This window comes from Camelina sativa, chromosome 18, assembly GCF_030686135.1.
Source record: "Camelina sativa cultivar CO46 ecotype springtype chromosome 18, ASM3068613v1".
Classification (NCBI taxonomy): domain Eukaryota; kingdom Viridiplantae; phylum Streptophyta; class Magnoliopsida; order Brassicales; family Brassicaceae; genus Camelina; species Camelina sativa.
This window is the reverse complement of record NC_141897.1, coordinates 23,460,368-23,484,606: the sequence shown is the minus strand read 5'-3', so window position 1 is coordinate 23,484,606 and position 24,239 is coordinate 23,460,368. Positions and strand designations below refer to the sequence as shown.

The 24,239-nt window shown below is 37.7% G+C and overlaps 4 protein-coding genes, 1 long non-coding RNA gene, 1 other non-coding gene and 1 pseudogene across 25 annotated transcripts; 3 read left to right on the top strand and 4 right to left on the bottom strand.

The window, feature by feature from the left end:
* Positions 1 to 634: 634 nt before the first annotated feature.
* Positions 635 to 3,457, bottom strand: LOC104762948 (zinc finger CCCH domain-containing protein 68-like). The gene is made up of 4 exons (XM_010486366.3): positions 3,038 to 3,457; positions 2,175 to 2,312; positions 1,915 to 2,039; positions 635 to 1,828 (listed from the first exon to the last, which is right to left on the bottom strand). Exons 1-4 carry the CDS (start codon positions 3,092 to 3,094, stop codon positions 823 to 825), a joined length of 1,326 nt encoding a protein of 441 aa, XP_010484668.2. The 5' UTR covers positions 3,095 to 3,457; the 3' UTR covers positions 635 to 822.
* A 2,416-nt stretch (positions 3,458 to 5,873) lies between these two features.
* LOC104762946 (GDP-mannose 4,6 dehydratase 1 pseudogene) lies at positions 5,874 to 7,170 on the top strand (annotated as a pseudogene). The gene has a single exon (XR_015588581.1). The product of XR_015588581.1 is annotated as a GDP-mannose 4,6 dehydratase 1 pseudogene (transcript).
* On the bottom strand, positions 7,104 to 9,138 carry LOC104762947 (uncharacterized). 6 transcript variants are annotated; one of them, XM_019239864.2, is made up of 6 exons: positions 8,718 to 9,138; positions 8,541 to 8,630; positions 8,346 to 8,430; positions 8,034 to 8,122; positions 7,603 to 7,714; positions 7,104 to 7,522 (listed from the first exon to the last, which is right to left on the bottom strand). In XM_019239864.2, exons 1-5 carry the CDS (start codon positions 8,742 to 8,744, stop codon positions 7,616 to 7,618), a joined length of 390 nt encoding a protein of 129 aa, XP_019095409.1. In that variant the 5' UTR covers positions 8,745 to 9,138; the 3' UTR covers positions 7,104 to 7,522; positions 7,603 to 7,615. The 6 variants fall into 6 exon arrangements, with proteins under 6 accessions (XP_019095409.1, XP_019095410.1, XP_087354676.1 ...); XM_019239865.2 differs by having other exon boundaries at positions 7,104 to 7,509; XM_087498550.1 differs by lacking the exon at positions 7,603 to 7,714 and having other exon boundaries at positions 7,104 to 7,582; positions 8,718 to 9,135.
* Positions 9,139 to 9,245: 107 nt separating this feature from the next.
* LOC104762945 (NAC domain-containing protein 105-like) lies at positions 9,246 to 11,270 on the bottom strand. The gene is made up of 3 exons (XM_010486362.3): positions 10,834 to 11,270; positions 10,194 to 10,468; positions 9,246 to 9,874 (listed from the first exon to the last, which is right to left on the bottom strand). Exons 1-3 carry the CDS (start codon positions 11,003 to 11,005, stop codon positions 9,428 to 9,430), a joined length of 894 nt encoding a protein of 297 aa, XP_010484664.1. The 5' UTR covers positions 11,006 to 11,270; the 3' UTR covers positions 9,246 to 9,427.
* A 1,092-nt stretch (positions 11,271 to 12,362) lies between these two features.
* Positions 12,363 to 18,723, bottom strand: LOC104762943 (kinesin-like protein KIN-7H). 2 transcript variants are annotated; one of them, XM_010486360.3, is made up of 15 exons: positions 17,783 to 18,723; positions 17,275 to 17,430; positions 16,611 to 16,835; positions 16,442 to 16,531; positions 16,252 to 16,352; positions 16,062 to 16,175; positions 15,898 to 15,979; positions 15,744 to 15,811; positions 15,580 to 15,645; positions 15,372 to 15,496; positions 14,786 to 15,122; positions 14,449 to 14,583; positions 13,218 to 14,375; positions 12,835 to 13,142; positions 12,363 to 12,739 (listed from the first exon to the last, which is right to left on the bottom strand). In XM_010486360.3, exons 3-15 carry the CDS (start codon positions 16,816 to 16,818, stop codon positions 12,409 to 12,411), a joined length of 3,123 nt encoding a protein of 1,040 aa, XP_010484662.1. In that variant the 5' UTR covers positions 16,819 to 16,835; positions 17,275 to 17,430; positions 17,783 to 18,723; the 3' UTR covers positions 12,363 to 12,408. The 2 variants fall into 2 exon arrangements, with proteins under 2 accessions (XP_010484662.1, XP_087354674.1); XM_087498548.1 differs by having other exon boundaries at positions 16,442 to 16,527; positions 17,783 to 18,321.
* Positions 18,724 to 20,033: 1,310 nt separating this feature from the next.
* Positions 20,034 to 20,106, top strand: TRNAE-CUC (transfer RNA glutamic acid (anticodon CUC)). The gene has a single exon. It is a non-coding gene; the product is annotated as a tRNA-Glu (tRNA).
* A 2,168-nt stretch (positions 20,107 to 22,274) lies between these two features.
* Positions 22,275 to 24,096, top strand: LOC147923196 (uncharacterized). 13 transcript variants are annotated; one of them, XR_015588568.1, is made up of 5 exons: positions 22,275 to 22,617; positions 23,149 to 23,225; positions 23,360 to 23,446; positions 23,535 to 23,546; positions 23,827 to 24,096. It is a non-coding gene; the product is annotated as an uncharacterized LOC147923196 (long non-coding RNA). The 13 variants fall into 13 exon arrangements; XR_015588575.1 differs by having other exon boundaries at positions 23,535 to 23,613; XR_015588572.1 differs by having other exon boundaries at positions 23,360 to 23,460; positions 23,535 to 23,613.
* The last annotated feature ends 143 nt before the right edge of the window (positions 24,097 to 24,239 follow it).

Below are 24,239 nucleotides of genomic sequence, written 5' to 3'. Positions count from 1 at the left end.
AACAGATATTGACATAACCGTTTCGGTTAAACGTTATGCCTTAACACTACACAACGAGTTTTGGATAAAGTCGGAACTCTTTAATAATCACAAATCATATTATTGGTGTATGAAATATTGATTGAAATATAGAACAGACAAGAAATTGTGAGTTTTAGTTGAGAGGAGGTGTGGGGTTCACATGTCGGGTGTTCTTTATGTGAGCTTTTCTACTAAATTGGCCCATTGTTTCCCCTACTTCCTATATATAACGGGACCAATTTATATTATCAATCACCAAATATAATGTTTGCATACAAATGATTTTGTACTACTACCTTTAAGTCTTGTTTTGACTATAAAATAGTTCAATTCCACTATAGGTTCGACTTATAATATATTTAACAAATTAGAGAATAAGGTGGTTATGTTTAATTATTTCTAATTTTTATTTTAGTTTGACGAAATCTCTTTTGAGTGAAACCACGGGATTATAAGATTTTATTTACATATGTAAAATAATGGTAGAAAATTGAATTAAGGGTTTAGAGATATCACCACCATTGTTCTTAGGATTATTAAATTATCATAATCCGTGTGCTAAAAGCCTAGAAGTAAACGGTTTAATTCCGTCTCAAAACCCTTGGTCGAAGTGTTAGAAGTGTTAACCTTGTAGATGGCCAAAAGAATGTAACGGCAAAAAGAGAAGAAAAAGAAGACGGATGACTAACTTTGGGAAACTTGTCAAACAAACTTGTCAGAATTTGGATGAAGCTATTTACCAATATTTCAGACATGAATCGATTGGGGTTAAGTTTGACGTGAGTGATACCCGTAGTTGTTTTACGAACCAAACTTGAGTCTCTTAGCTCTGGGAAAGCGAGGTGCAACATCAGTCCACGACCTTTTAGAGCGTCCGTGAAGATACAAGCAACTCTCGCCCAGCCTACACCCTTTGGGTCTGTTAAAGAACATGCACGGTTTCTGAATCTTATTAACCTTTACGACTTTCATGTTATCATCAACTCTACCTTTGTAATTGTTATTTTCATTTGTTACCGGACTGACTACCCCATGTTCCCTAATGAGGTTCTTGTAGTAGTCTTGATTTTTCACGGGTTCTGCAGACACCTGATCATCCCGGTTTGTATTACCATTACGGATTTGAGGAGCTGTTTCAGTTTGCGCTGCTGATTCTGGTCCCCTGTTCATGTCCCAAGTGGACGACATGTTAAGGGGTTGTTGTTTGTTTTGTTCCGAGACTAGAGCATTATCAACTGGGCTTGGTTTCAAGGGAGCAGCTGTGTAAGAAGAATCTTCGAGTCTTGGCAATGGTTTGATCCCAGAAGACAATGGATAGGTGTGAACAACCAGGGTCGGCGGTTTCATTGACAGAGCAGTGGACATGGGCAAAGTGGGTTTGGGGAGTGGGGGATCTGTAGCACAGGATTGAACAGAAACAGGTACGTTATGAGGCACACCAATAGGAGGAGGTGGGTTTGTTGTGTCCATGGCACGTGTAGTAGGTTTGGCGAAGTCAGTGTTTGGAGTAGTAACATGATTAGCAGTTTCAAGTGGTTTACCATTCAACAGGTTGTGGACGATAATGGGGTCACTGAGTAACTTGACAAGTAAATGAGCATCGACCTGAGAGCCCTGTTCCTTGGTTAACGAAGACAAAGCTGCAGAAGCAGCGAGACTCAACTGTGGTCCAAGAAGAGAGACAGCATTGAAATCATGAGAAGATTGTAAAGGAGGCTCAGGTTCGTCTTCAATGAAAGCGAGAGGGATACTAGGAGTAGTGCTGTCGTCGTAGTGTGCTTCTGCTACAGCGGATGAGACGGAAGGACTAGATGAAAACAAGAGGAGAGATAATTCAGTAGGTAATATAAACAACAATGGCACAAAAGCAAATTAAAAAGAAAGAAAGCAAACCGAGTAGGGATGACAGAGCGATGGGGATAGAAGGCTTCCAAGACTTTAGAAATCCTCAAGTTCTCAGAAAGAGTTTCGGTGCTGTCACCACCACTCCCGACAAGCAAAGCATCATTAATGATAAACTGTTATTGTGGGGATTATATTTGAGAAACAGAGTTTGATAAGAAACATAACAACAACATGTAGTTAGTGGGTTAGGAGTAAATCCAAAGAGAAAAAGGGAGAGGATTATTGATATAAATATAATATAAAAGAACCTTAGGGGGGCGTTTCCATTTGATACGAGGAATGTTGTTGTTACGCGTGGATGGAAACACAGTAGCTTCAAATCCAGGAGGAAGAAGATTGGATGATGAAACTTTAGCGGGACAATCTTCAGTTAGAAACATCTTTACCTGTTGAGAGTTTTTTTTTTTAAAATGGAGTAGTAAGCAAATGAATGGTGTGTGTGTCGTCCTTTACTCACTCCTTGTCAGAGCAGCCAGCAACAAAGTCGTTTTCAATTCATAGAATAAAGATACTCCATTTTAAAAGAAATAGAAATAAAAGGCCCTACCAACCAACCTAGTACCTACATGTTTCTCACTATTTCAGGTTCATAACAAAGTTTATAAATTGAATCGTTTTATACATTGTTGTTGTTTTGTGTTTGGGGATCTCTTGCTGTTGTTGTTGTTGTTGTTGTTGATTATATATCTAACATCATATTCATTCTCTCTAGATTCAAGTGTGTATGTCATAACTCATAACCCACATCAACAAAAATCAAGGAATAAAAAAAAAAAAAAAAGTGGATTTCGCAAAGATAAATTTTAATTAGATTCCCCCACAGACCATTACCAGAGAAAAAAAGGTAATATTTTTTCTGTTCTTTTCATTAAAAAGTTGGTTGCTTTGAGATTGACTTATCATCATCATCTACGGTTCAATTTAGAAAAAAAAAAAAAAAAAAATCATTTGTTAATGTAGGATTTTTGACTTTGGGGGGAAGTCTGATGAATGAAATAAATAAGATTAAATAAAAAAAAAAATGCAGAAACGAATAAAGGAAGAAGAAGATACACTCAGAACAGTCCCAGGGGCGGAGAAGTAATGGGAATGTGGTAACAAAAATTAATACCTGACAAAGCCTACTCTCTGATGCCCATGACACTCTTCCTGATGTTTTCTTCTTCATATTTTCTTTTATTTCTCTCTCTCTCTCTAATATTATATGATTAGACTCTTTCTTCTTCTTTTTTTTTGGGTTAAGAAGACTAGTCAAAAAAAAAAAAAAATCACAATAACAAGAAGTCTTCTCACAAACGAAACTAAACGATTTTGAGTAATCCTCCTATTTTTCGTATTACCAAACCGAACTCTCTCTTTCTCTCTCGGAATCTCAAGAGCCGCAGGGAGAGAGTGAGAGAGGGGAATCAGAAGGGACGTCGGCGATACGACTTGTGTTTTGTTTTTTTTTTTTTCATTGGAAGAGTCGAGAGAGCGATAGATATATATCGAAGATATTATAATTAAAAACCCTAAAACGGCACAGCACAGCACAGCACACCCCACCCCCACTTTCTTTTTTCTTTAGACCATCATTAGTGGTGAATACTCTTAGAAGTACTCTCTTGTTGGGCCCCAAAAACAGAATATTAAACCCATTTTTGAGTCCATTTTAGTGAGTATCGCTGCTTCTGATAGTAACTGAAGCAACACCCTGAGAAACCCGACGTGGCGTTTTGCCATTGGTTCCAGAAGAAATATAAACCGCAATTTTTTTTTTATCTCCAATTTTTTTTCTTTCCGAGTCTCTCTCTCTTATCTGTCGGGTGAAAGACGATTTGGGTGGCGATTCTTGCGAATACCGGGAAATTCCATCGATTCAGACCGAATCTGATGAACTTTCCGGCTAAATATGGAGGATGATGATGGCAAGCAGAGGCGATGGCGAAGAACAACGGTGTAACCCTAAGATGATGACGCTTCGGTTCTGAAGACAAAATGACGGCGGAGGAAAGTTTTCTGTCGATTTAACTTATTAGGCGTTGATTCATTGCTTTTGAGATTAAATTGATATTCACTTGCTTTTGAAATTTTGTTTTGGAGGATTGAGGGTTACGGTTAAATTACTCTGATTGTATGATATCGTTTTTATGAATGAGTATCTTTTATGTTCTTGTTATCTTATGTTTGTGTTTGTGTAAGATTAGTAGAGTGTTTAGTGTTTATGTATGTTGTTCTGATCAGAACCGATCCCAACTGTTTAGTGTTTGTTTATGTTGTTCTGTTTGTGTTTGTTGAGAAGGAAAGAAGGAAAGATTAGCACAAATGGTTTTTCTTCCTATATTGTTCTGCCTCGAAACCATGATAAGAAATCTTATATGGTTCTGCGTTTTCGTTATCAAAAGTAGTGAAACAAACTAAGTGAGTTTAGTCTGACTGTTATCTATAAACTTAGTATGATATAACTTGTGCTCCTGAGAGAAGATTTGTCACCTCTTTCTCTTCATTTTCTTGGTAGAACATTCAGATGCTGAGACTTTCATTGTAGATTGGATTACTGTCTAGTTTATATTGTAGAACGGTTCTGGTTGGATCATCGTTACTTGAATGATGTTAATAACTGGCCAATAAAGTATTTAGGATTAACGAGTCTGATCTACACATCAAGTTTCAAACATATTGGATTTAGATTTATCAGCCCAATGTTTGAAAGTCAAGACTTGATTCAATCCTAAGCTAATTATCCAAAGTATGATGTTTTGTCTTTTATGGTGTTGTATAGAACCTGGCGAACCCGACAGCTTTACTTAGTGGATTGATGATGCTGCGGCATCTGAAACTCAACAAACAAGCAGAGCAGATCCACAGCGCCATCATCAACACAATAGCCGAGGGAAAGTATAGAACAGTTGATCTAGGAGGCTCCTCAACCACAACAGATTTCACAAAAGCAATCTGTGATCATCTCTAAACACCCGTAAAAGCATGATTCTTTCTCTACCATTTACCAATCTGATTTTCATTTACCTGTCTAATTGTTGTTTCGTTTGTTGTTTACTTTAATGTAGGATGTGAAGTGCCAAGGCTGCTACAACATGTAAACTTGGGAAACAGTTTTTTTTTTCATTCTTTTCCTTTGACATTACATAGTTTAAAGAACATACAAAACTTGTAAAATATGTTTAAGAATGAGCAACCCTTTTTTGGTTCTCTAGTAAAAGAATGATTTTGCAAAAATACTCTTAGGGTTGCTTTACTTAAATTAATATTAATTATATGTTTAAATAATTTGAGAGTAACTTAGAGAGTACCCTTTACTAATGATGCTCTTAGGGACTCTTCAGTTAATAAATAATTAGCGAGGCGCTGATTGGCTCTCATTCCTTATTATATTCGTAATTATTATTCTTCTCATTATTACTGTCAACTAATGAGAATTTAATTTACCACTCGCATTTAATAAAACTCCTTTCTCGCGTTACGTTTTTTTTTCTTTCTTTCTTAAAATTTTGAATTTTGAATCTTATTATTTAGTAGAAATCGTGGAAAAAAAAAAAAGTAACTAAGCTAGGCCCGAGTCTGTAGGTTGGGCCAAACAACGGGCTTTGAAGTGCTGTCCAAACTTTAGTGGGCTGACATATATATATATATATAGCTCTAAAAGGAGGGAGTTTGCTTGCGTTCAGTTCAGGCATTGAGAGAGAGAGAGAGATGTGATAAACTAATGGTTATCGGTCAACGCTTGCCGGCGATTAGCTTAACAATGTACAACTTTACGTACCCACCAATACACACAGCTTGGGACCTTTCTAAGTTACCATACTAACCCCCTCTCTCTCCCACCTCCGTCCAAGTCTTCCTTCTTATATATAAAGCTCATCACTTTTGGGAGCTTCTAAAATCAAATATATAGAAAGCGCGACGTGCCCAATCATTTCTGTGATCCGATCCCATCTCATCATCAATCAATGGCGTCACAAGACAGATCTCCTCCTAACGGCGATTCCAACAATACTGCCCAGCCGTTGAAGATTGCCTTGGTCACCGGTATCACCGGCCAGGATGGATCATACCTCACCGAGTTCCTACTCGCCAAAGGCTACCAAGTTCACGGCCTCATCCGACGTTCCTCCAATTTCAACACTCAGCGCATCAACCATATCTACGTCGATCCCCACAATGCCAACAAAGCTCGCATGAAGCTCCACTACGCTGATCTCTCCGATGCTTCCTCTCTCCGCCGTTGGCTCGACGTCATAAAGCCTGACGAGGTCTACAACCTTGCTGCTCAGTCCCACGTTGCCGTCTCCTTCGAGATCCCTGACTACACTGCTGATGTCGTCGCTACTGGAGCTCTCCGCCTCCTTGAGGCTGTCAGATCTCACAACATTGACAACGGCCGCTCCATCAAGTACTACCAGGCCGGCTCCTCCGAGATGTTCGGCTCTACTCCTCCTCCTCAGTCCGAGACCACTCCCTTTCATCCCAGATCTCCCTACGCAGCCTCCAAATGCGCCGCTCACTGGTACACCGTCAACTACCGAGAGGCCTATGGTCTGTACGCCTGCAACGGAATCCTCTTCAACCACGAGTCACCTCGCCGGGGTGAGAACTTCGTCACTCGGAAGATCACCCGGGCCTTGGGAAGGATCAAGGTTGGATTGCAGACGAAGCTCTTCCTCGGGAATATACAAGCTTCAAGAGACTGGGGCTTCGCAGGAGACTACGTCGAGGCAATGTGGCTGATGCTGCAGCAGGAGAAACCAGATGACTACGTCGTGGCAACTGAGGAATCACACACCGTCGAGGAGTTTCTGGCGGTGTCTTTCGGGTACGTCGGGCTCAACTGGAAAGACCACGTCGAGATTGACAAGAAGTACTTCCGGCCAACGGAGGTGGACAATCTCAAAGGAGACGCAAGCAAGGCAAAGGAGATGCTGGGGTGGAAGCCTCAAGTAGGGTTCGAGAAGCTGGTCAAGATGATGGTGGACGAAGACCTTGAGCTGGCCAAGAGGGAGAAAGTGCTCGTCGACGCTGGCTACATGGACGCTAAGCAGCAACCTTGATCTTGAACTACCCAAAAGACGAGAGAGTCATCATTATCTTGCTTTTCTTTTTATATATATTGAGATGTATTTTTGTTTCATTCGTTGTTCTTCTCTTTTGTTGTTTCAAGTTGTTCAGCTGCGAATAGTCCATTGTGGATGTTGTACCAAAAGGCAAACAGAAAATATTTATTACATATGAATTTTCCCTTTATCGCAACAATGGGTTCCTACTGTTTACCAGCGAGATTATACAACTCAGAAAATCAAACCAACGTAAAAAAGACATGATCATGCATCTATGCAAACTCAAATGAGATCAGTAAAATATAACTAGACGTATTCCGAATCACCAATCTAACTATTTGTTAAAGATATTTTACTTACTCTTATGGATCTTGTTTAGAAGAGAGAGTAGTAGTGTTTAGACTGACCGAATCAGGGGATGCAAGAGAAAAAGGCGTGACAGTGGACCTTAGAGATTCAGGTCCCTCAGAATTAATTCTCTTACATAATGTATCGCAGTTGTTGATCACCTCAGTTAACCTTCCCTTAGGAACTGGAAAGATGTGCTGGCAAGTATAAGAGATAAATGGATGATATAATGCAGTCCCTCCAGTGTGTAAAAAACCCTGAGAGTAAAAAAAGGTACCTTGAGATAAATGCTAGGAAGTTGTCCGCATAGCAGAAACAGAGTGGTTGAACCGCTGTAAAAGTTTAGTCGCCAAAGCATCTGCCACTTCGATCTTGTTTTCTATATCTTCCTAAATAAATGTTATAAATTCAGTTTTTCGCTTTAAATAGCTACACCGAGAGGAGTGTCACCAAAGGTGATGAAAAGCAAAGACAGAGCCAAAGAAAGTAGACAATCTATAAGAGATTAGATTCCAGCATTTGAGAACAAAAAGCTCAAAAATGGGAGTAGCCTAAGCTTAAGTATAAAGTAAGTTGTCTGGCTAATTGCAGACATTTCTTACATAATGAACTACTCATAGACCTAGAGGAGAAGTTTACAGTCCATGAGGAGTAAATAAGAGTAAAGGATTGGATTCCATGTTCATTGAAAAAGGAGGCGGAGACCACCTGTGTATTGGTGATTTGTTGAGCCTTGGACTCTTGCCATTCTCGGTAAATGGAGAAGAGCTCTACAAGTATTTGAGGATCCACCGTATCTGACAAAGAAAAGCAGGAGACGAGGTTGGAAACAAAAAAGAGAGGACTTGTAACAAAAATCCAAAAAAAAAAAGGATTGATATATATATATGTATGAATATATGTCTTAGACAGACACGGATCCATCATTTTTTTTTTTAATTTTAAGCTTAAAAAAGTTCCTAAACATGTGATGTTTAGTTAATTCAATAACAAAAACAAAAAGAGAGAGGCTTTTCTTACTGGAAGATGAACTCGATAGAGCTTTTCTCACTAAGATGTCCGTTAAGCTACTTTCCGTGGGAGGCGACTTCAATATTGGCCTACTCTGCACATTTTTTTATTTTTTTATTTTTTTTATAATCATCGATAATATTAAAAAATTGAAAGAAGAAGACGACGACTAGTTTCGGTTTCGATTTCGGGAGTAAAACTTACAACAGAGAGGGATTTAAGATTCTCGAGAATGGGATCCACTACTTCGGATCGATGCGAGATGGTCGTTATCACATCTCCACTTCCATTTCCCTGTTGAATATATCGGATGATTGAATTTGAATTGAAGACCATCACATCATGCCCTGCCTCAAGAATATCAAAAAATCGCAGACATACCTGCAGAGTTGAATCTGATGCCCCCATTTCGTTGCTTCACTGACCCCCCCCCCCCCCCCCCCCCCCTCCGATCAACTAGCTTACTTGTATATGAATCTCCGACAAATCTACAAACCCAGCAACAACTTCTTTTGCCTAGTTTTTTTAATTCACAAGGAGAGCGCAAGTTGACGTTTACGGCAATCGTAACCCAACAGCGTGCCGTTTTTATGAGACGACTATATGCACGAAACGCCACCTCGTTGGATATTTTTATTTTTATTTGGTGGTGTGTGGCGGAGGGGAGACAAAGCATGAATAATGCAAACCATGCTTCACCCCGCATGCTAGACAAGGCCCATATTATTTGGGCCCACCTCCTTGAGCCCACTTTCTTTTTATTACAATTTTCTAATACAAAAAAAAAAAAAAAAAAAAAAAACCACCGCAATTTGTGACCGTATTGTGTATCATCATTTTCTCGAGTCATTGATACCGTTATACGGAACAAAAAAAAAACCGAGTTAAATGTAGTCGTAGAGCATTATATATAGTAATATAGATATAGATCTTGTTCGATCCTCACCTTCTATTTATCCATCGAAAATCAATTCATTCGATCAACTTATTACTACCATATATATGAAAGAAAGATTGAAAGTTCCAAAATACGGCGGCGTTTCTCGTGCATGCATGCATACATGATATACATTTAAGCCTCATCACTCGATCTAGTCTTCGCCACTCATCAGCAACTGAGACGCCACGAACTTATCGAGGGATCTCCAGTCGGTGATTCTCTTCTCGACGCTCACGTCATTTTTCCCGCGGCGACTGTTCTCGGAAATACTACTCTTCGGAGTCATTTCCCACGGATCAAGAGAGGGGCTCTCCAGCTGAGGAAGCTGGGAGAATTGATCATCATCGCCCATGGACTGAAGGTACATAGTTCCCAAGTCCCCATCTTCAACGTGATGATTGCCCTCCGACACTACTTCTTGCTTAAACGGTGTGCCCGCGAATTCAGTACTGTTATGTCTCGATCGCTTGCCTAGAGGTTGCAAGAGAGTACTGGCGTCGTAGAAGAAGCAGTTCGGATCCCAAACTTGCCTTCTTTTGTTCGGGACTGTCGTCGTCGTTCGTTTCTTGAATGCTCTACACACTACCCATCCTTCTTCCTGCCTCACCATTTAGTCTTGATCAATAAGTAATACTTTTGTTTCTTAATAGACTACGTGTACTTTTGACTTTTGCGACCAAGAAAGGAGATACGTACACACTATACTACTATACTAGCTACTTGATCATTCTGCGTATATGCACAGAACTATATGCGATATACTAGAATCGTAGATATTCCTATATCTACGCTAACAGTGGGGGCCGTGTTTTAATATGATTTAAAAATGTGAAACATCTACCTTGATAGAAAAAGAGTGAGAAGAATATATATATATATATATATATATATGTTTGGCTCTGAATAAGATTTATCACCTGTGGAGGAGAGTTCTGGTGTGACTCGAGGCTGTAGTATTCATGAATGATCCAATCTGATTTTTGGCCATTAGGAGCTCGTCCTCGGTAAAATACGAGCGTTTTTCTCATACCAATAAGTTTGGAGTTGAGGTAAACGGATTTGTCCCGCCCTGTTGCTTTCCAGAAACCGGCCACGGTTGCTCGATTTGTTCTAGTTCCTGTCGGATACTTCTTGTCTTTGTGGCTGAAGAAATACCACTCTTTTTGTTCCTCGTACCCTATCCTACATCTCTCTGCGCATATAACCAGTATCATAGGTTGCATATAAATCTTCCATACAAATTATATTACCTATAGCAAATTAACTAGGCAGATCTACATATATAGTGAGCAGCTTATGGTTTGCTTAAATGTGTAGTTGGTTTCGGTTTATATACATAAGTTATCTAAACCCTAACTTCTAATTCGACCTCCTCTATATATGTAGTCTTAATTATATAGAGTAGATGGGGCTTATAATTCATAATTTGCGTATATTAAAGACGGAACCAGCGTTCTTTAATTAGTTAGTATGAAGGATTGATCACATGCTTAAATATATATATATATATATATTGGTATATTCGATAAGTATATAGAGAGAGGGAGAGAGAGATACCTTGTAGATCCCATGGTTCGATCTTGTAAAGATCAATCTCTCTTATAACGTCAAGATCAATCCTCTGGGAGGCGACTTTCTTCTTGAGATAATATCCGACAAGTTCTTCATCTGTCGGATGAAATCTAAATCCAGGCGGAATACTAGACGACTCTTGATCCACCCTCATCATATTGACAATTATAACCTTCTAGGGTTTATTATTTTGCTGCGGTTTCTTCTTGATCTTAGAAAGATCGATCATAGAAGAAACCCGACCGACTCTATCAAGGGGAAAACAATAGAAGTGAGAGTCTTATTGAAGATGTTAATTAGGTGTAGAAAAAGAGAGATATGGACCGTCCACTTGAACGACGACATGTGTGCGTTTACACTTCAGAGTGTAATCATATGCTCATTTCGCGTTGGCGTAATTCACCATCACTCTTTCTATGCGTGTGTGTAGTGTATACATATGCACATTTATATGTATACAAGATACACAAAAATAGTAGGCATATATATTAGAAGATATGAATCAATTATATAATATATATATATATGAAACGAAGTGTAATGATTATGTTAGAACTTAGAATGGAGATCAAAGGAAATAAAAAAAGGTGGGTGGCTCCGTTTTGGGAGAAACGGGAGAGAGAAGCTGTATATATCATCATTTTGTTTTGTGTTACTTCATGCTCCAAATGATGTTTCCTTCTTCAATCCTGTATTCTCTATTTTCTATCATTTTTTCCAAAATTTCTTTTAATATATATTTAAAACAGTACTCCAAAAGAATATATGACTACTGGAAAAACTGAATATTAACGTCCATATATATATATATAGTGCCACATTTTCAATTGCAGTATGACGTTATGTTATGGGTAAAAATGAGCTGATGTAAAACCTTTTTTTTTGTCTGTTTGTCGTTAGTTCTCGTGTCAACACTCTGATCGCTGTGTTTGGCAAAACAACTACATGTTTCTCTCTCACACTTGATCTCACGCCTATACACTACAATTCATAATATATACTACTGATGTATGAATTGAACCTACAAGTCTAGTTGAGGAAGCTATGATCCGATCTAGTATACGATAGCTTAATGTAAAATGGATAAAATTCTTGTCTTTTCGTCAGCGAGAAGGTCATATATGTAAAAAGTGATTTGGAGTAAATAGAGATAAAAAAAGACTTGCATGAATCTTATATAAACATTGAACTACAAGATATGTGTTCGAAGTTTGACTAAAAAAAGAAAAAGAACCAAGTCGCTTTGGTCGAGTGGTAAAGGGAGAAAAGTCCCGCCACCTGGATTCGAATAGCATTAGCCACAGGGCTCAAAATTTAACATGGTTTTTCCGATTTCAGAAGATTAGTCTTTGGGCCTATAATGTGTTCGGAAGGTTGTCGTCAGGTCGTTGTATATTTCCCTTTTATAGAAAAGACAATAAATAAATGAGGAATATATGATACGTATGTATGATATGGTCTTAGACTTGCTCACATTGACTAATTGGTTAGAGACGATTTTAATGAACAAGAAATCAAAGAAAAGAGGTTTCTTTCGTGGGCTTTTTATTATAGTTAAGTTTACAAAAAGGAGAGGGACAAGACGCTGCGTTTCCAAAGACTGGGTTTCTTAGGACGAGGTGGTCTGAAAGCAAAGTTGACGCCAAACATCTCTGTGGAAGTCAAATTCATGTCCACGAACCCATGTAGCTTACCGACCAAGGAGGCGCTCTCTCGGACATGACCCATGTCTTTGTAATCCGACCAGAGCCGCTGTGCCAGCTGGACCCGCCTGTGCCTCGTGTTGAGCCCAATGTCCCATCTCAAGAACAAGTTCTCTCTCTCTTCTTTCGACAGTTTCCTCTGCATCAGCTTGCTCAGCTTATACTTCTCCCTCGTCAACGCCCTCCTGCTGCTTGGTATAATAATAAATATTTACTTGAGTGTTTTACTAAACCTAAAAATTATTATTAACTAAGATAAAGCAAAATACTTTGCGAGTTTTACCAGGAGCTGAGGGTCATATCGTTGCTATTTTGAGCAAAAGATTCTCTGATGTACTTAAGTCTCCGGAGCTCTACCTCCAAGTACAAGCAATCTTTCTGATCTCCTCTGAACAGAAGGAAGAAGTAGCTTCTGTGTGCCATAGAGACGTTACACACGTGCCATAGCTCTATTATCTCCCTCTGCAGCCTCTTGAACTCCACCGGCCAATTCAAGGGCGTGTCTAAGTAGTCTTGTATTGGGTCCATCGCTGCGTCCTTGAAACTCTTTGTTGAACTCATGGCCAAGAACTTCTGTTCCATTTCCTCCATCTGCCCACAATGAACAGTTCAATCACACTGACTTGAGTGATTTTTAATTATGTAAGCAAGTTAAGCAAAACTAACCGAGCGATGAATGATTTGCTTGTCTTTTTGAGCAGCAGACTCCTCTGCTCTGTCCTGGCTTATTGAAGCTCTACCACTTGTCTGGACCTCAAACACAGAAGCATCAGATGGCCGGGACAGTGATTCATTTGGCGAATCCATTTCGTTACTGATACCATGCGAAGCAGCATGCGCCGTTTCAGTGTCACTCAAACTTCCCTCAAACCAAGTTGTTGGCATGCTCCTCCCGCTAAACTCATCCTGCAGAAACCTGTCGCTCTTGATGTCGCACATTTCCAGGTTTCTCTCAGCTGTTTTGACAAATTCTTTCTCGTACCAGCTTGGGGGTGTATCAGCATCTTTCTCAACCCAAGAGGACGAAGAGCTCCATAGTAAGCTTGCTCGGCAGCTTTGACTTCTAGTCAGCTTCATGCCTGCTAACGGTTGTGAATCTCTATCCTTATTCCAAAAGAAAGGCTTTTCAGGAGAGGGAGTGATAAGTTCTCGAGGCGTCGGGATTCTTCTCAGGTTAGAGATGCTTGTATCAAAATTATCAGGAGAACATTCAAAATCACATAGTTGAGGAGTTTTTTTGAGATAGCTTTCTTGTTTTGGTTGGGGAGAGGCACCGGTGACTTCCTTTACCCTTTCTTCTTCTTCGCTTTTAACTTCTGTGGGGAGTTGTAAGTTCTTTGGCTCTGTCACACATACTGGTTCTTGTACATGTACAGCCTCGCATTTGCCTGGACTGCTCTCGGGTATATATTCCTCTGGACTTATAGTGATATCTGACTTCTCTGTTTCTATGCACCGAACTTCCCTACAGTTATCCTCCGAAGAATTCTCGTCAGCCATTTCATCAACCGGATCCTCATGAACATGAGGTTGATCTGCAATCTCCTCTATGTGAACATGAGATTGGTGTATAGTTTCTGTCCCGTGAATATCAAGTGGAACCTTAGGGAAAAAAGTTACAAACGCAAGCTGTTGAAGGGGACTACTTGATGTAGAGTCAATCCTAAAATCTGATAGTTGGAAGACATTCTCTTCATAACTGTATTCAGTTGATCGTGGAGATATACTGGAGCGGTGAGCTGATATAGGGCTCAGTGGTGTTGTATTTTCAGAGTCCCATGTACTGCGCACTCGCAGCTTGGGGTATTGATGTTCCAGAAGAGCCTAGAAAGAAACGAATTAATAAGTGGCATTGAAAGGCTTTCAGTAAAATTATTAACAAGAGATAATAACATACATCTAACTCTACTGTTTCTGTTGCTAGTGCCTCTTTTTCTCGTTGATTTTCTTCTCCAACCATTCGTCGAAGATCCTCAATCTCGGAACGAGCTTGCTCTAGTTGTTGGGCTAGTTGGAATACCTCTTTCTTTAGCTGTAAGGAATAGGATAGATCATAAGTCAAACCTCCAGGAAACTATAGGTCAATTAGATTGTGATTGTGAGCAAGACAAGTCAATAAACGCAGGGAAAAAGTATTAAGCGGCAGTCCAAAGAAGATGATTTATATAATAGTGAGGTCAGGTACAACCTATTTCTTAAGATTTTAAAAGGGTGATTGAAGTACATCCAGCTACCTTTTCAACCTCGAGTTCTTTCTCCGTCAGTAATGCAGTTGTGTCAGAAACAATCGACGCCTGGCCAGGGCTTCTCAACTCACTTTCCAGTTTAGCCAACTCCCTCTGCAAGTGTTTTACCAAAGCTTTATCAGACATGACAATATTGACTTGTGCGTTTGTTGTCACCTCCTTTGCGCAGCTCGCAAACAACAGTGTGTTTCTGGATTGCTCAACATGGATTCTCGCAGGACTCATAGTGCAAATAATGGCAGTTCTTGCATTTCCTCCCAAAGAAGACTGAAGTATGCGTGTTAGTTTTGAATCTCTGAATGGAATGTGCCCAGTTTTTCCTTTACTGCATGAAGTAAACCACATAACTTACTAAGCTAATGGATCAGAAGAAAAAAAAGAAGGAGCCTTGTTGTAAAGAACAATACAACAAACTAACATAAACAAGGTAAAAAGGTGATCACAGGTATAAGCCTATGTTTGAGCCAGAGAACTCAGACAGATTAGTAGACCATGAAATTTACTTTTAAGCTCAAAGAACATATATTGTCACAACAAAGAAGATGTTGTGGAAGCTAAGTGCTTACAATCTCACCTTAGCTTACGTATCACAGTTCCCAGTGTTAACAAACTTCGATTTATATGACAACCTTCTTTTAACCTTGTGCCGGCTGATAATGATTGAGATGCACGTTCACTTCCAGCAAGATCAATGAAGTTCTGCACGACAAGTAGTTTGTTAATAAATCCCCTTCAACTGAAGTTTTAGTATATTATTTGATGGAAGGTTCAAAGATATGTACCACTGTCGCTGTAAGTGTACTAAACTTATCATTGGTGGAAAATTCACGAGCCGAGCTTTCAACTGTCTGTAAGAAGGTAGGAGTACTAAGATAAAATTTTCAAAAAAAACATCATGAAGAAGGCTATGTTAAAACCATAAATATAAATCAGCAAAATGACTTACAAATCTCAAAATCTGATGAGACCTGGAGCTAACTTCATTTAGAGCTGTCTCTCCAATTTGCCGTTGTGCTGTAAATGGTTAGACATTTGTCAATATTGTTGCAACACATCTCTAGCTAGTATAGATTTGAGATACCAATTTGGATGATCTTTACCTTCGCATACAGATAGGAGCTCCTTGAAATGATTCCAGTCGCGCAGAGTTTCCTCTGTGAGTTTCTCAACAACTGTCCCTTTCTGTCAAAAAGAAATTGGCCAGCATGAGAGATTGACTGCAAAAAAAGATCATTTGTAAAAAATGAAAGGATCCTATATATACCTCAGGATCATCTAAAAGTCTGAGTGGGCTAGTATCTGTACTTAAGAGATCTCTTACAGACTCATTGTAGATCTCCATGGCAGAGAACTTTAGAATGAATTCTCTTTCTTTGTGCTGCAGAAAGTAAATAATTACTACAAGTCCCGAAAATGAAGTAGTAAGATTTTAGGATAATGTATTTTTGCTTTACCTTGCCAATGTAGTCATATATATCAATCAAGGCGCAATCAGTAATTCCGCTCATAGTGTAAGTCTTTCCACTACTTGTTTGCCCATATGCGAATACACTAGCTAAAAACATGTATGTGAGTTATATGCAATGCAAGAGAAGGAGAGCGAGAGAGAAAGAGTAAAAAAAGCAGGGATGAAGGGTGAGATACCATTAACGCCAGTGACAACAGAGAAAGCGACTTCCTTGGCCCCTTGGTCATACACTTGCCTCGTACAACTGTCAGGGCCAAACACTCTGTCTAGAGGGAGGAGAGAAAAGGCTCAGTAAGGTCTAGTGAAGGAAGGGTGGGAAGAGAGAAGCAGACCAAAATGGCTTACCAAAAGTGTAAGCAGAAGGATACATGGAACGGTCAGAGATAGAAAGATGGCTCCTGTAAATGATAGTGGTATCGTTGATGCAGTCCCAGTCGGGCACATCGTTCCTTAAACGTTCCTTGTCGTTTAAAGGTCGCATACGAACAGAAACATAAATCTTTTCCTCACTGACGATTGGTCCTTGCATCTGATCATCTTCTGTAGCCATCATTCTACCCGACCTCCACCCTAACAGAAAACAAGAATATATATATATATATATATATAGAGAGAGAGAGAGAGAGAAGCAAATTAAGTGGGGAAAAAGAGAGACAAACTAAAATAATAGTCGCAACAAGTCAATCATTGCAGCAAGAAAGTCGAGTCAAAGAACCACGTTTTATAATAGTAATAAACAGAGAGAATGCAAAGCAAAGTCGAAAAAACAGTCTATTCTGATAAGACAGAGACAAACACAAGTTTTTAAAGAAAATGCAGTAAGAGGAGAGGAAATGGAGTTAAATATAATGTGGAGATGGGTCCCCTAAGAAATAGTCTGTGTCAAAGTGTTGGTTTGTTACTACAAGCATAGAAGTGCCAAGAAGCCTAAGGCATTAACTAATGTATCATAATGGCTAGAAACCAAAAGAACATTATAATAAAGTAATGAAGGAAATCAAAAAATTACCTTGGAAAAGATATCAGAGAAGGCCCTTAAATCTTAGAGAGAATGTTCGATCTGGCTAGCTGAAAGGAATCTTTGGGTAACTCCAAGTTCAACAAGTCCATGTGCAGTGAATTATTTCGGAGACACCAACCTACACCTACCTTTGGCTTACTTTACCTGCGTCCAAATACAAACAAACAGAGAAAAACTTATTACAGTTAGGCATTTATTTAGCCATATATAAATTTCTCAAACAAACAAAAAAAAAAAAAGAATCATAGGAAAATGTGGGATGCATTGTGAGGGCATGAAGAACAACAACACCCAAACCAAACCAGGAAAAAAAAAAGAGAGAGAAAAAAAAGAGAAGCAATCTCATATTCTCATCTCATCTCGGGTGAGGAGGAAGCAAGAGTCAAAAAAAATAATATTAATGAAAGTTGTTGAGAGAAATAAAGCAAACATCCGGAAGCGGAAAATAAATAAATAAAGCCTGCATTTCAATTTCAATTCAAAATTTCTTAATTACCTCAAAGGAGCGTGTACGTGCGTAGCTTCCCGATAAGCATAAACCTCCTCCCCTCCCCAATCCCCATCTACCGTAACCGTACCGAGAAGAAATGGAAGAGGAGATCCCTTGGGAGGAACCCGGCGCCGCGACTAATTCTCTCTTCCCCCCAAGTCTCTCTGTCTTTTGAAATTCGGAGGAAATTGAAATGCACAGCTAGCTGCTCTCTCGTCGTTTATGGCGTTTTTCTGCGCAAAATCGTCGTCGTTTCAGCGAATTTTGCAATCTGGCATTTTCATCATCTCTCTCTCTCTCTCTCTCCAAACTGCCGCGCTAAAGAAAGCAGAGACACTCACACTACTAATTTGTACCCTTCAATGCCTCTTAATCTAACTAATAAGTGCACTCCCAAATCTGTTGTTAATCAGATTCTCATTCCCTACATTTTTTTTTTTTTTTTTTTCAATTCAATTCCCTAAACATTAATGAATGTCGCCTTCACCCACAAAATAAATACTCTCTCTTGGAAGCTATCTCATAGTTACTACTATATATTAAATAAATTATTCTAACTAACGACTAGTAATTTACTACTACACCATTTCATGTTGCTAATCAATCACCTTTCGATCTTAGTGACTAGTCACGATCACAATGAAACTTTCTTTATGCTTTTGCAATTGCAAGCAAATCTTTTTTACCAACAAACATCATTAGTACCTTACCTTGAGTTTGCATTTCATTTTAAGTATTATCCTTAAGGAGAGACTACAGTTTATACTTGGCTTATAGGTCGTCATTACTAATAAATTCAAATATTACAACAACAACAAAAATACTGTACAATCACAATAGCAATCAAACTTTCTTTTTACTTTTGCAAGCAAGCATATATTTGTGCTTCATTCATTCATTCATTCTTCTTTTTTTTTTCTTTTTTTTTTTTACCAACAAACATCATTACCTTACCTTGAGTTTGCATTTCCTTTTAATTATTATCGTTAAGGAGCGTACTGTTTATACTTATAGAGTACAAAAAAAAATAAAAGGCAAAAGAAAAAGCAAAACCACAGCACAGCACAGCACATGGGCGTTCCGTTTTTGTGCCTTTTAAATAAATTTATGTGTGTATCGCTGAGGCAATGCATGTGCTCTGCTCTCTTTTTTTTTTTTTTTTTTTTTTTTTTTTTTTTTTTTTTTTTATCTCTTACCTTTTACTTACACCCTAATAACTACATTTATTTATATACTGAGCCAACTTCGATATACATAATTCATATATGCATTCCCCCATATTCATGTTTAGATAAGATTTGTTTTATGATTTCCTTTTTCCAAATCTGATGAAAATCACACATTTACGTTGTGGAACATATATATTAACAAACAAAAAAAAAGCATATAGTGTAAGATTTTTAATTATTGTATGCCATGCTTTGCTTTATCGCTTGTTGAAAATAAGAGTTGCTATAAAAACCCCAAGGGTAAAATTTCCAACACATTAGTATTAATTGGGATGGATTTATTGGATACAGATGTCGGGTTCATGCATGAATACTGGCGCGATACTAGTGTAGCTTGGTCGGTAGTTCGAGTATATTCAAGAGACTTGTGTTTTTTTTTTTTCTATACTATTTAATACAAGTAGGTATGATGGGCCATTTTTCTAATATCCTTCTATAATTCCGTGAATGTATACACTTACAAAATTGGATCTTTTGAAGTAGGAAATTAAATAGACAGTTTTTTAATAAATCAATTAGAGGGCCATGCACATGATGTGGATCTGGACAAAACCAAACAACAGTTTCTCAATTATGAGCGCGATTGTCACATGATCATGCGGACAAGTCAACGCTTCTACTTCTTTTTTCTTTCTTCTTCTTTTATACTACCTTTTTTTCTACATTATCGTCACAAAAGGATCGTCTCTCGTCACAAAAGCCCAGAATTAAGAATAAAAGTCCAAATATTGGGCCTCACTAACGTCAACGGAAGAGACCCACCTACGCTGGTCCTTTTCTGTTTTTGGACCTACGCTGGTCCTTTTCTATATCAAAAACATAGGTATGCGTTTGTGAGTTACCACCCTAGGGACTATTGCTCTACTCACGTCGCTCATATCATAGCGCTAAGACGATAAATTAAACATATAGAAGGAAAATGGTGGAAACGGTACAAATCCAAAAAAAAAAGCAGCTTAATTGAGAATATAAAAATGTCCGCAAATAGTTTTTGAAGTTAAGTATAGTCTATACTACAAATTAACAAATCCGTTGTAGTCTAGCTGGTCAGGATACTCGGCTCTCACCCGAGAGACCCGGGTTCGAGTCCCGGCAACGGAGTTTACTTTTTTTGCATCTCTTACTCCCCTTCCATGGTTCCATTTATGGCAACAACATAAATAACGTTGTTTAGCCGTTCCACATATATATTTTGATAGGCCCCCAGCCCCCTCCTCCTCCTCCCACTATCGATTGTTTCGTTGATGGGTTTCAATTTCATTCAGCTAAGCCCATTTTAGGGTGCCACAGAAGTAGCCGTTGGGAATGCAAAAGCCGAGACCGTACACGTTGACGTAGTATTTCGGTTCCTTCTAAAGTCAACTTGTTAGGCATATGTTCGGTACACTCTCGCTTGTCTCTGCTCCAGTATATACTAGCTAGACTACATCTAGAAAATTGATACCATTATCTAATACATTACTGTTCATTTGAATTTGACAGATAATGCGGGTCTCATATACTGATGAGAAAGGTGGGTCACCCATATACCAAACAATTTGATTCTAACTCTATCTATTAAATACCGTCATTGACCAACCCTAACATCTAAATGTACATTGTTAATTAACGCAAATTACATGTCAGGTTCATGTGACTTCTACAGTCATGTAATAAAACCCATAGGCAATTCACATAAGAAAATTCATTAAAAAAAAAATTGCAATAATACTTGTGTACCTAAATTTGGAAAGTTAGATGTTATACCGTACATAGCTTCTTGTGACTCAAATATAGTAAAAATAGTCTGTCTTCATCGCTAGTTCCCAAATTCGAGATATGATATAGTTTCTCTCGTAAATATTAATGTTTAAAAGTTTTTATACATTTTAAGAAAACAATGATTACTGAGTTTAAATATATTTTTTTTTTTGACTAAAGAGATATTATTTAATTTTAAACCAATAACAATTCAAAATTTTGAATATTTTCAATGATTACTTCTTGAAGTTTACAAAACATCAATTTCTATAGAACAAAAGAATATCCCAAAATATCAATCTTTACGAGACATACTTTTCTCCAAGAGAGTTGGAACGTGAACGAAGTCATGAACGATTTGTAAAGCACGTGACACTTGTCCTACCCTCCATTTTTATTTTATTTTTAACTTAATCGACGAACGAAAATATTACTTTATGATGAATTTGTTGTGTTACTAACATTTTTCTGAATCCTTTCCGCGAGGAATACCGAATACTGTACTCGAAATTAACTAAGCCTAAACATTTTGGTTCACTGACTCAGAAAGTCAGAATAAATGACGTTTTTGCTTGCTACTCGCTCCGTTTCAAATTCATTGTATTTTTTCTTTCAAATCAATTATTATTTTAGGATTATTTTTCGTGTTAGATTAAAATATCCTTTTAAGTTTGCAATACAATTCTTTTATAAAATATGTAGTTTTATATTTACTACTTTAATGTCCTACCAAATAACCAATAGAAAAAGTTGTATAGTTTACTAATCTCTTAACATATGTGAGAAAATCTTTAATACATGTATTATGAAACAAAAAGAATAGTATTAGTCTACCATTTGCTTAACTATTGAATGCAAAAAACAGGAAGCAGATCAATATGGTCACGATGGTTAAGAGTTAAGAGATTAATGGTGGGTTCATCGTTTAGTTGTTTAGTCTCATCAAAGACCATTGTTATGGCAAGGATATCGTGAAAGTAGTCTTACAGAGTCATATGCCATTATGGGGTGTGTGGTAATATTCTACTAGACGAAGCGTCAAATGAACGAGGAGAAATAATGTGACTATAAGAATGTTGCTCCATCACATGTCTTGTTCGCCCTCACTGACCCCTCTAATTTAGGCATACACCTCAAAAATTCAACTTCTGTGAAACTAAAAGAAAAACTCCCATCCATTATTAACAATATTTTGTAGTATTATCTTAAAATAACGGGGAAAAAACATTACTTATATATGAATGTGAGTCTAAAAATTAGCCTTGTTTTGTTTGTGATTTGAACAATGAAAATGTGGACCATGACGATTTATAAATTTATAGAAAGGTCAAATGAAATGGTTAAGCAAACTTAAGAGACTTCGGGGTAAGGGAAAGTGGTTGGATGAAGCGGGTAGGCTATGTCAATCACGTGACTCCCAAGCTTTCCATTTCAAATTTTTACAATTTGCAATTTTTTTGGTCTTATCTGTAAACAAAAATTTATATTGCTAACATATATATATATATATATATAGAGAGATATCTGTTATTACTTCTAAGTTCTAAGATCATCTTTATCGGGACTTCTTAGTCTTCTTTCTTAGCTTTAATCTGATTAAAAATAAATGAAAATTGGCAATAATACTAAGAAGAGCCTCTTAGTTAAGACGTTTAAGAATTCTTAAGAAACGTCGACGTGCTCAAAATTGGTTGGGTGTAATTAAAAAAAAAAAAGTTGCATTTACTCTTTTTTTCCCTTCTCTCTCGCCACAGAAGTAGCGAAATTGATTGAGATTTTCCTTCAATCGATTCGGATGAAATCGGAGACCACAAAATTGGAGTCTTTCCTTCACCAATTCGGAGATGTTCAATCACCAATCTCTTTCCCATGGTACGTTTGTGTTTAATTTTGTATCAATTTTTGTTTAGTAAGGATTTAGAAATTAGGGTTCTTTGATTTTCAGAAATTAACTTCTTCTTCGGCTAGGACCCCAATTTTTTTTGATCACATTTGAAATTGATTAAGGGTTGGATGTGGATGCACTTGGTTGTCTCAAACTCATCATTCATCAATATGGGTTGTGTTGTGCTGTGTTGTATTGTGTTGGGGTGAGATTTGTTTCAAACTTGGTTGTCTCTTTCTGATAAGGGAGTGTCTTCAAACGTTCCAACTTATACAAGTATAATCATTGGATGACATTTGCAATATGTTTGCAAGACATAACAATCAAATACCGAGACATTTGTAAATTTTAGGACAATTAGTATTGTTCTTATTATTTTTTCTGGGTGTCTGATCTTTATGATCTAGAATTGTCTTTTACCATTCTTTTCCTATTCAATTAATTAGTGCAAGTCATTGTTGTTGATTTTTCTGGGTAACTGATTTTATATCTTTGTTTTTCACTTGGGCGTTTGATAGGGGAGGAATAAAATTGTTCGTGAAATCATTGAGTCGAATTTGCTTCTTCTTTACTTGTCCGCTGAGTCAATAAGAAGGTATAGATAAGTCTCTAGGTTCCTCCAAAGGCATCTGTGGAGATGGTGATGACGGGGTAAAACCCAAGACCATTTATGGTTTATGGTATGAAGATGCACTTTCTCATATGGCGTGTTGGGTTTTTTCTTTACAGAGGTTTCTTTTGGTTGCTTGCCATGCGTGATCTCACTTTGATGGTTGCTGCAGTATCGTCTTTAGCACTTGAGATAAAAAAACAGAGGTTTGTTTCAACAGGTATATCTTGAATAAAATGAATACTTTCAAGATAAGTTATTTGACATTGCTCATGGGATTTTATTTGCTGACAGGGAGGCATTAAGGTAATAAATTAATGATCGATTTGGTTTAATGATTTATCCAGAAACTTAGTGAAATATACAATTTGTGGTAATTGTTGCTCTCGTCCTTTGCGGTCACTTTATCCGTTTAACATTGCGTAGTATTCTATATTTAGACACATTTTTTAGATTAGACAACAACCTGCATATCATGTCCTGCAATATTCTTGGTGATAAAGCTCCTTAGTTTTGAGATTGGGCGGGTTTTATTGTGAACAATGATTTGATGTGAGAGAATAACTAGTGTTTGTTTGTCCACCAGGGAAGTAGTTCGATGGTGTGGCCAACTGCTCGATTTCTTCCGGAAGCCAAACTTCACGCATTGTCGTTCACTGTCTCGTTCTGATTTCAACCAAGCTGGTCGAGAGAGTGTATAACATGACCAACCGATCGTTTTAGATAGCCTTAAGACTAAAAACTCAGCATTATATATGTGATTCTTTGTAGATATGATGGTTTTTTTTTTTCAAAACTAAAAACCTCACTTAAAGTTTACCATTGGAGAAATATAATTTTAATTAACAAACAAAAAGTTCTTATGTGTAAAAATACACTTTTTAATACTAAAAAAATATAAGAGCTTCAAAAAAACCTCCCAATACAAATGCTCTAAGTTCTAACCATGCGGTTTTTTATTATTATTATTCCTCTTTTTGGTAAAATTACTTCTAATCT

Bases quoted from the DNA above. Each gene is read 5' to 3' on its own strand.
- LOC104762945 (XM_010486362.3), bottom strand. From the start codon at position 11,005: ATGATGAGGGTGGATCAAGAGTCGTCTAGTATTCCGCCTGGATTTAGA. The intron at 10,469-10,833 runs GTATCTCTCTCT...TTATATGCGCAG, and splicing joins CGAACCATGGGATCTACAAG to AGAGATGTAGGATAGGGTAC. The intron at 9,875-10,193 runs GTGATAAATCTT...ATGGTGAGGCAG, and splicing joins ACCAGAACTCTCCTCCACAG to GAAGAAGGATGGGTAGTGTG.
- LOC104762948 (XM_010486366.3), bottom strand. From the start codon at position 3,094: ATGAAGAAGAAAACATCAGGAAGAGTGTCATGGGCATCAGAGAGTAGG. The intron at 2,313-3,037 runs GTATTAATTTTT...AACTCTCAACAG, and splicing joins CAGAGAGTAGGCTTTGTCAG to GTAAAGATGTTTCTAACTGA. The intron at 2,040-2,174 runs GTTCTTTTATAT...CCACAATAACAG, and splicing joins AATGGAAACGCCCCCCTAAG to TTTATCATTAATGATGCTTT.
- LOC104762943 (XM_010486360.3), bottom strand. From the start codon at position 16,818: ATGATGGCTACAGAAGATGATCAGATGCAAGGACCAATCGTCAGTGAG. The intron at 15,980-16,061 runs GTATATATAGGA...TCTTTTTGACAG, and splicing joins GACTTTTAGATGATCCTGAG to AAAGGGACAGTTGTTGAGAA. The intron at 15,812-15,897 runs GTAAAGATCATC...AACCATTTACAG, and splicing joins GCTCCTATCTGTATGCGAAG to CACAACGGCAAATTGGAGAG.
- LOC104762947 (XM_087498549.1), bottom strand. From the start codon at position 8,672: ATGGTCTTCAATTCAAATTCAATCATCCGATATATTCAACAGGGAAAT. The intron at 8,431-8,540 runs GTAAGTTTTACT...AAAAATGTGCAG, and splicing joins ATCTTAAATCCCTCTCTGTT to AGTAGGCCAATATTGAAGTC. The intron at 7,583-8,033 runs GTGGTCTCCGCC...TTTTACTCTCAG, and splicing joins AACAAATCACCAATACACAG to GGTTTTTTACACACTGGAGG.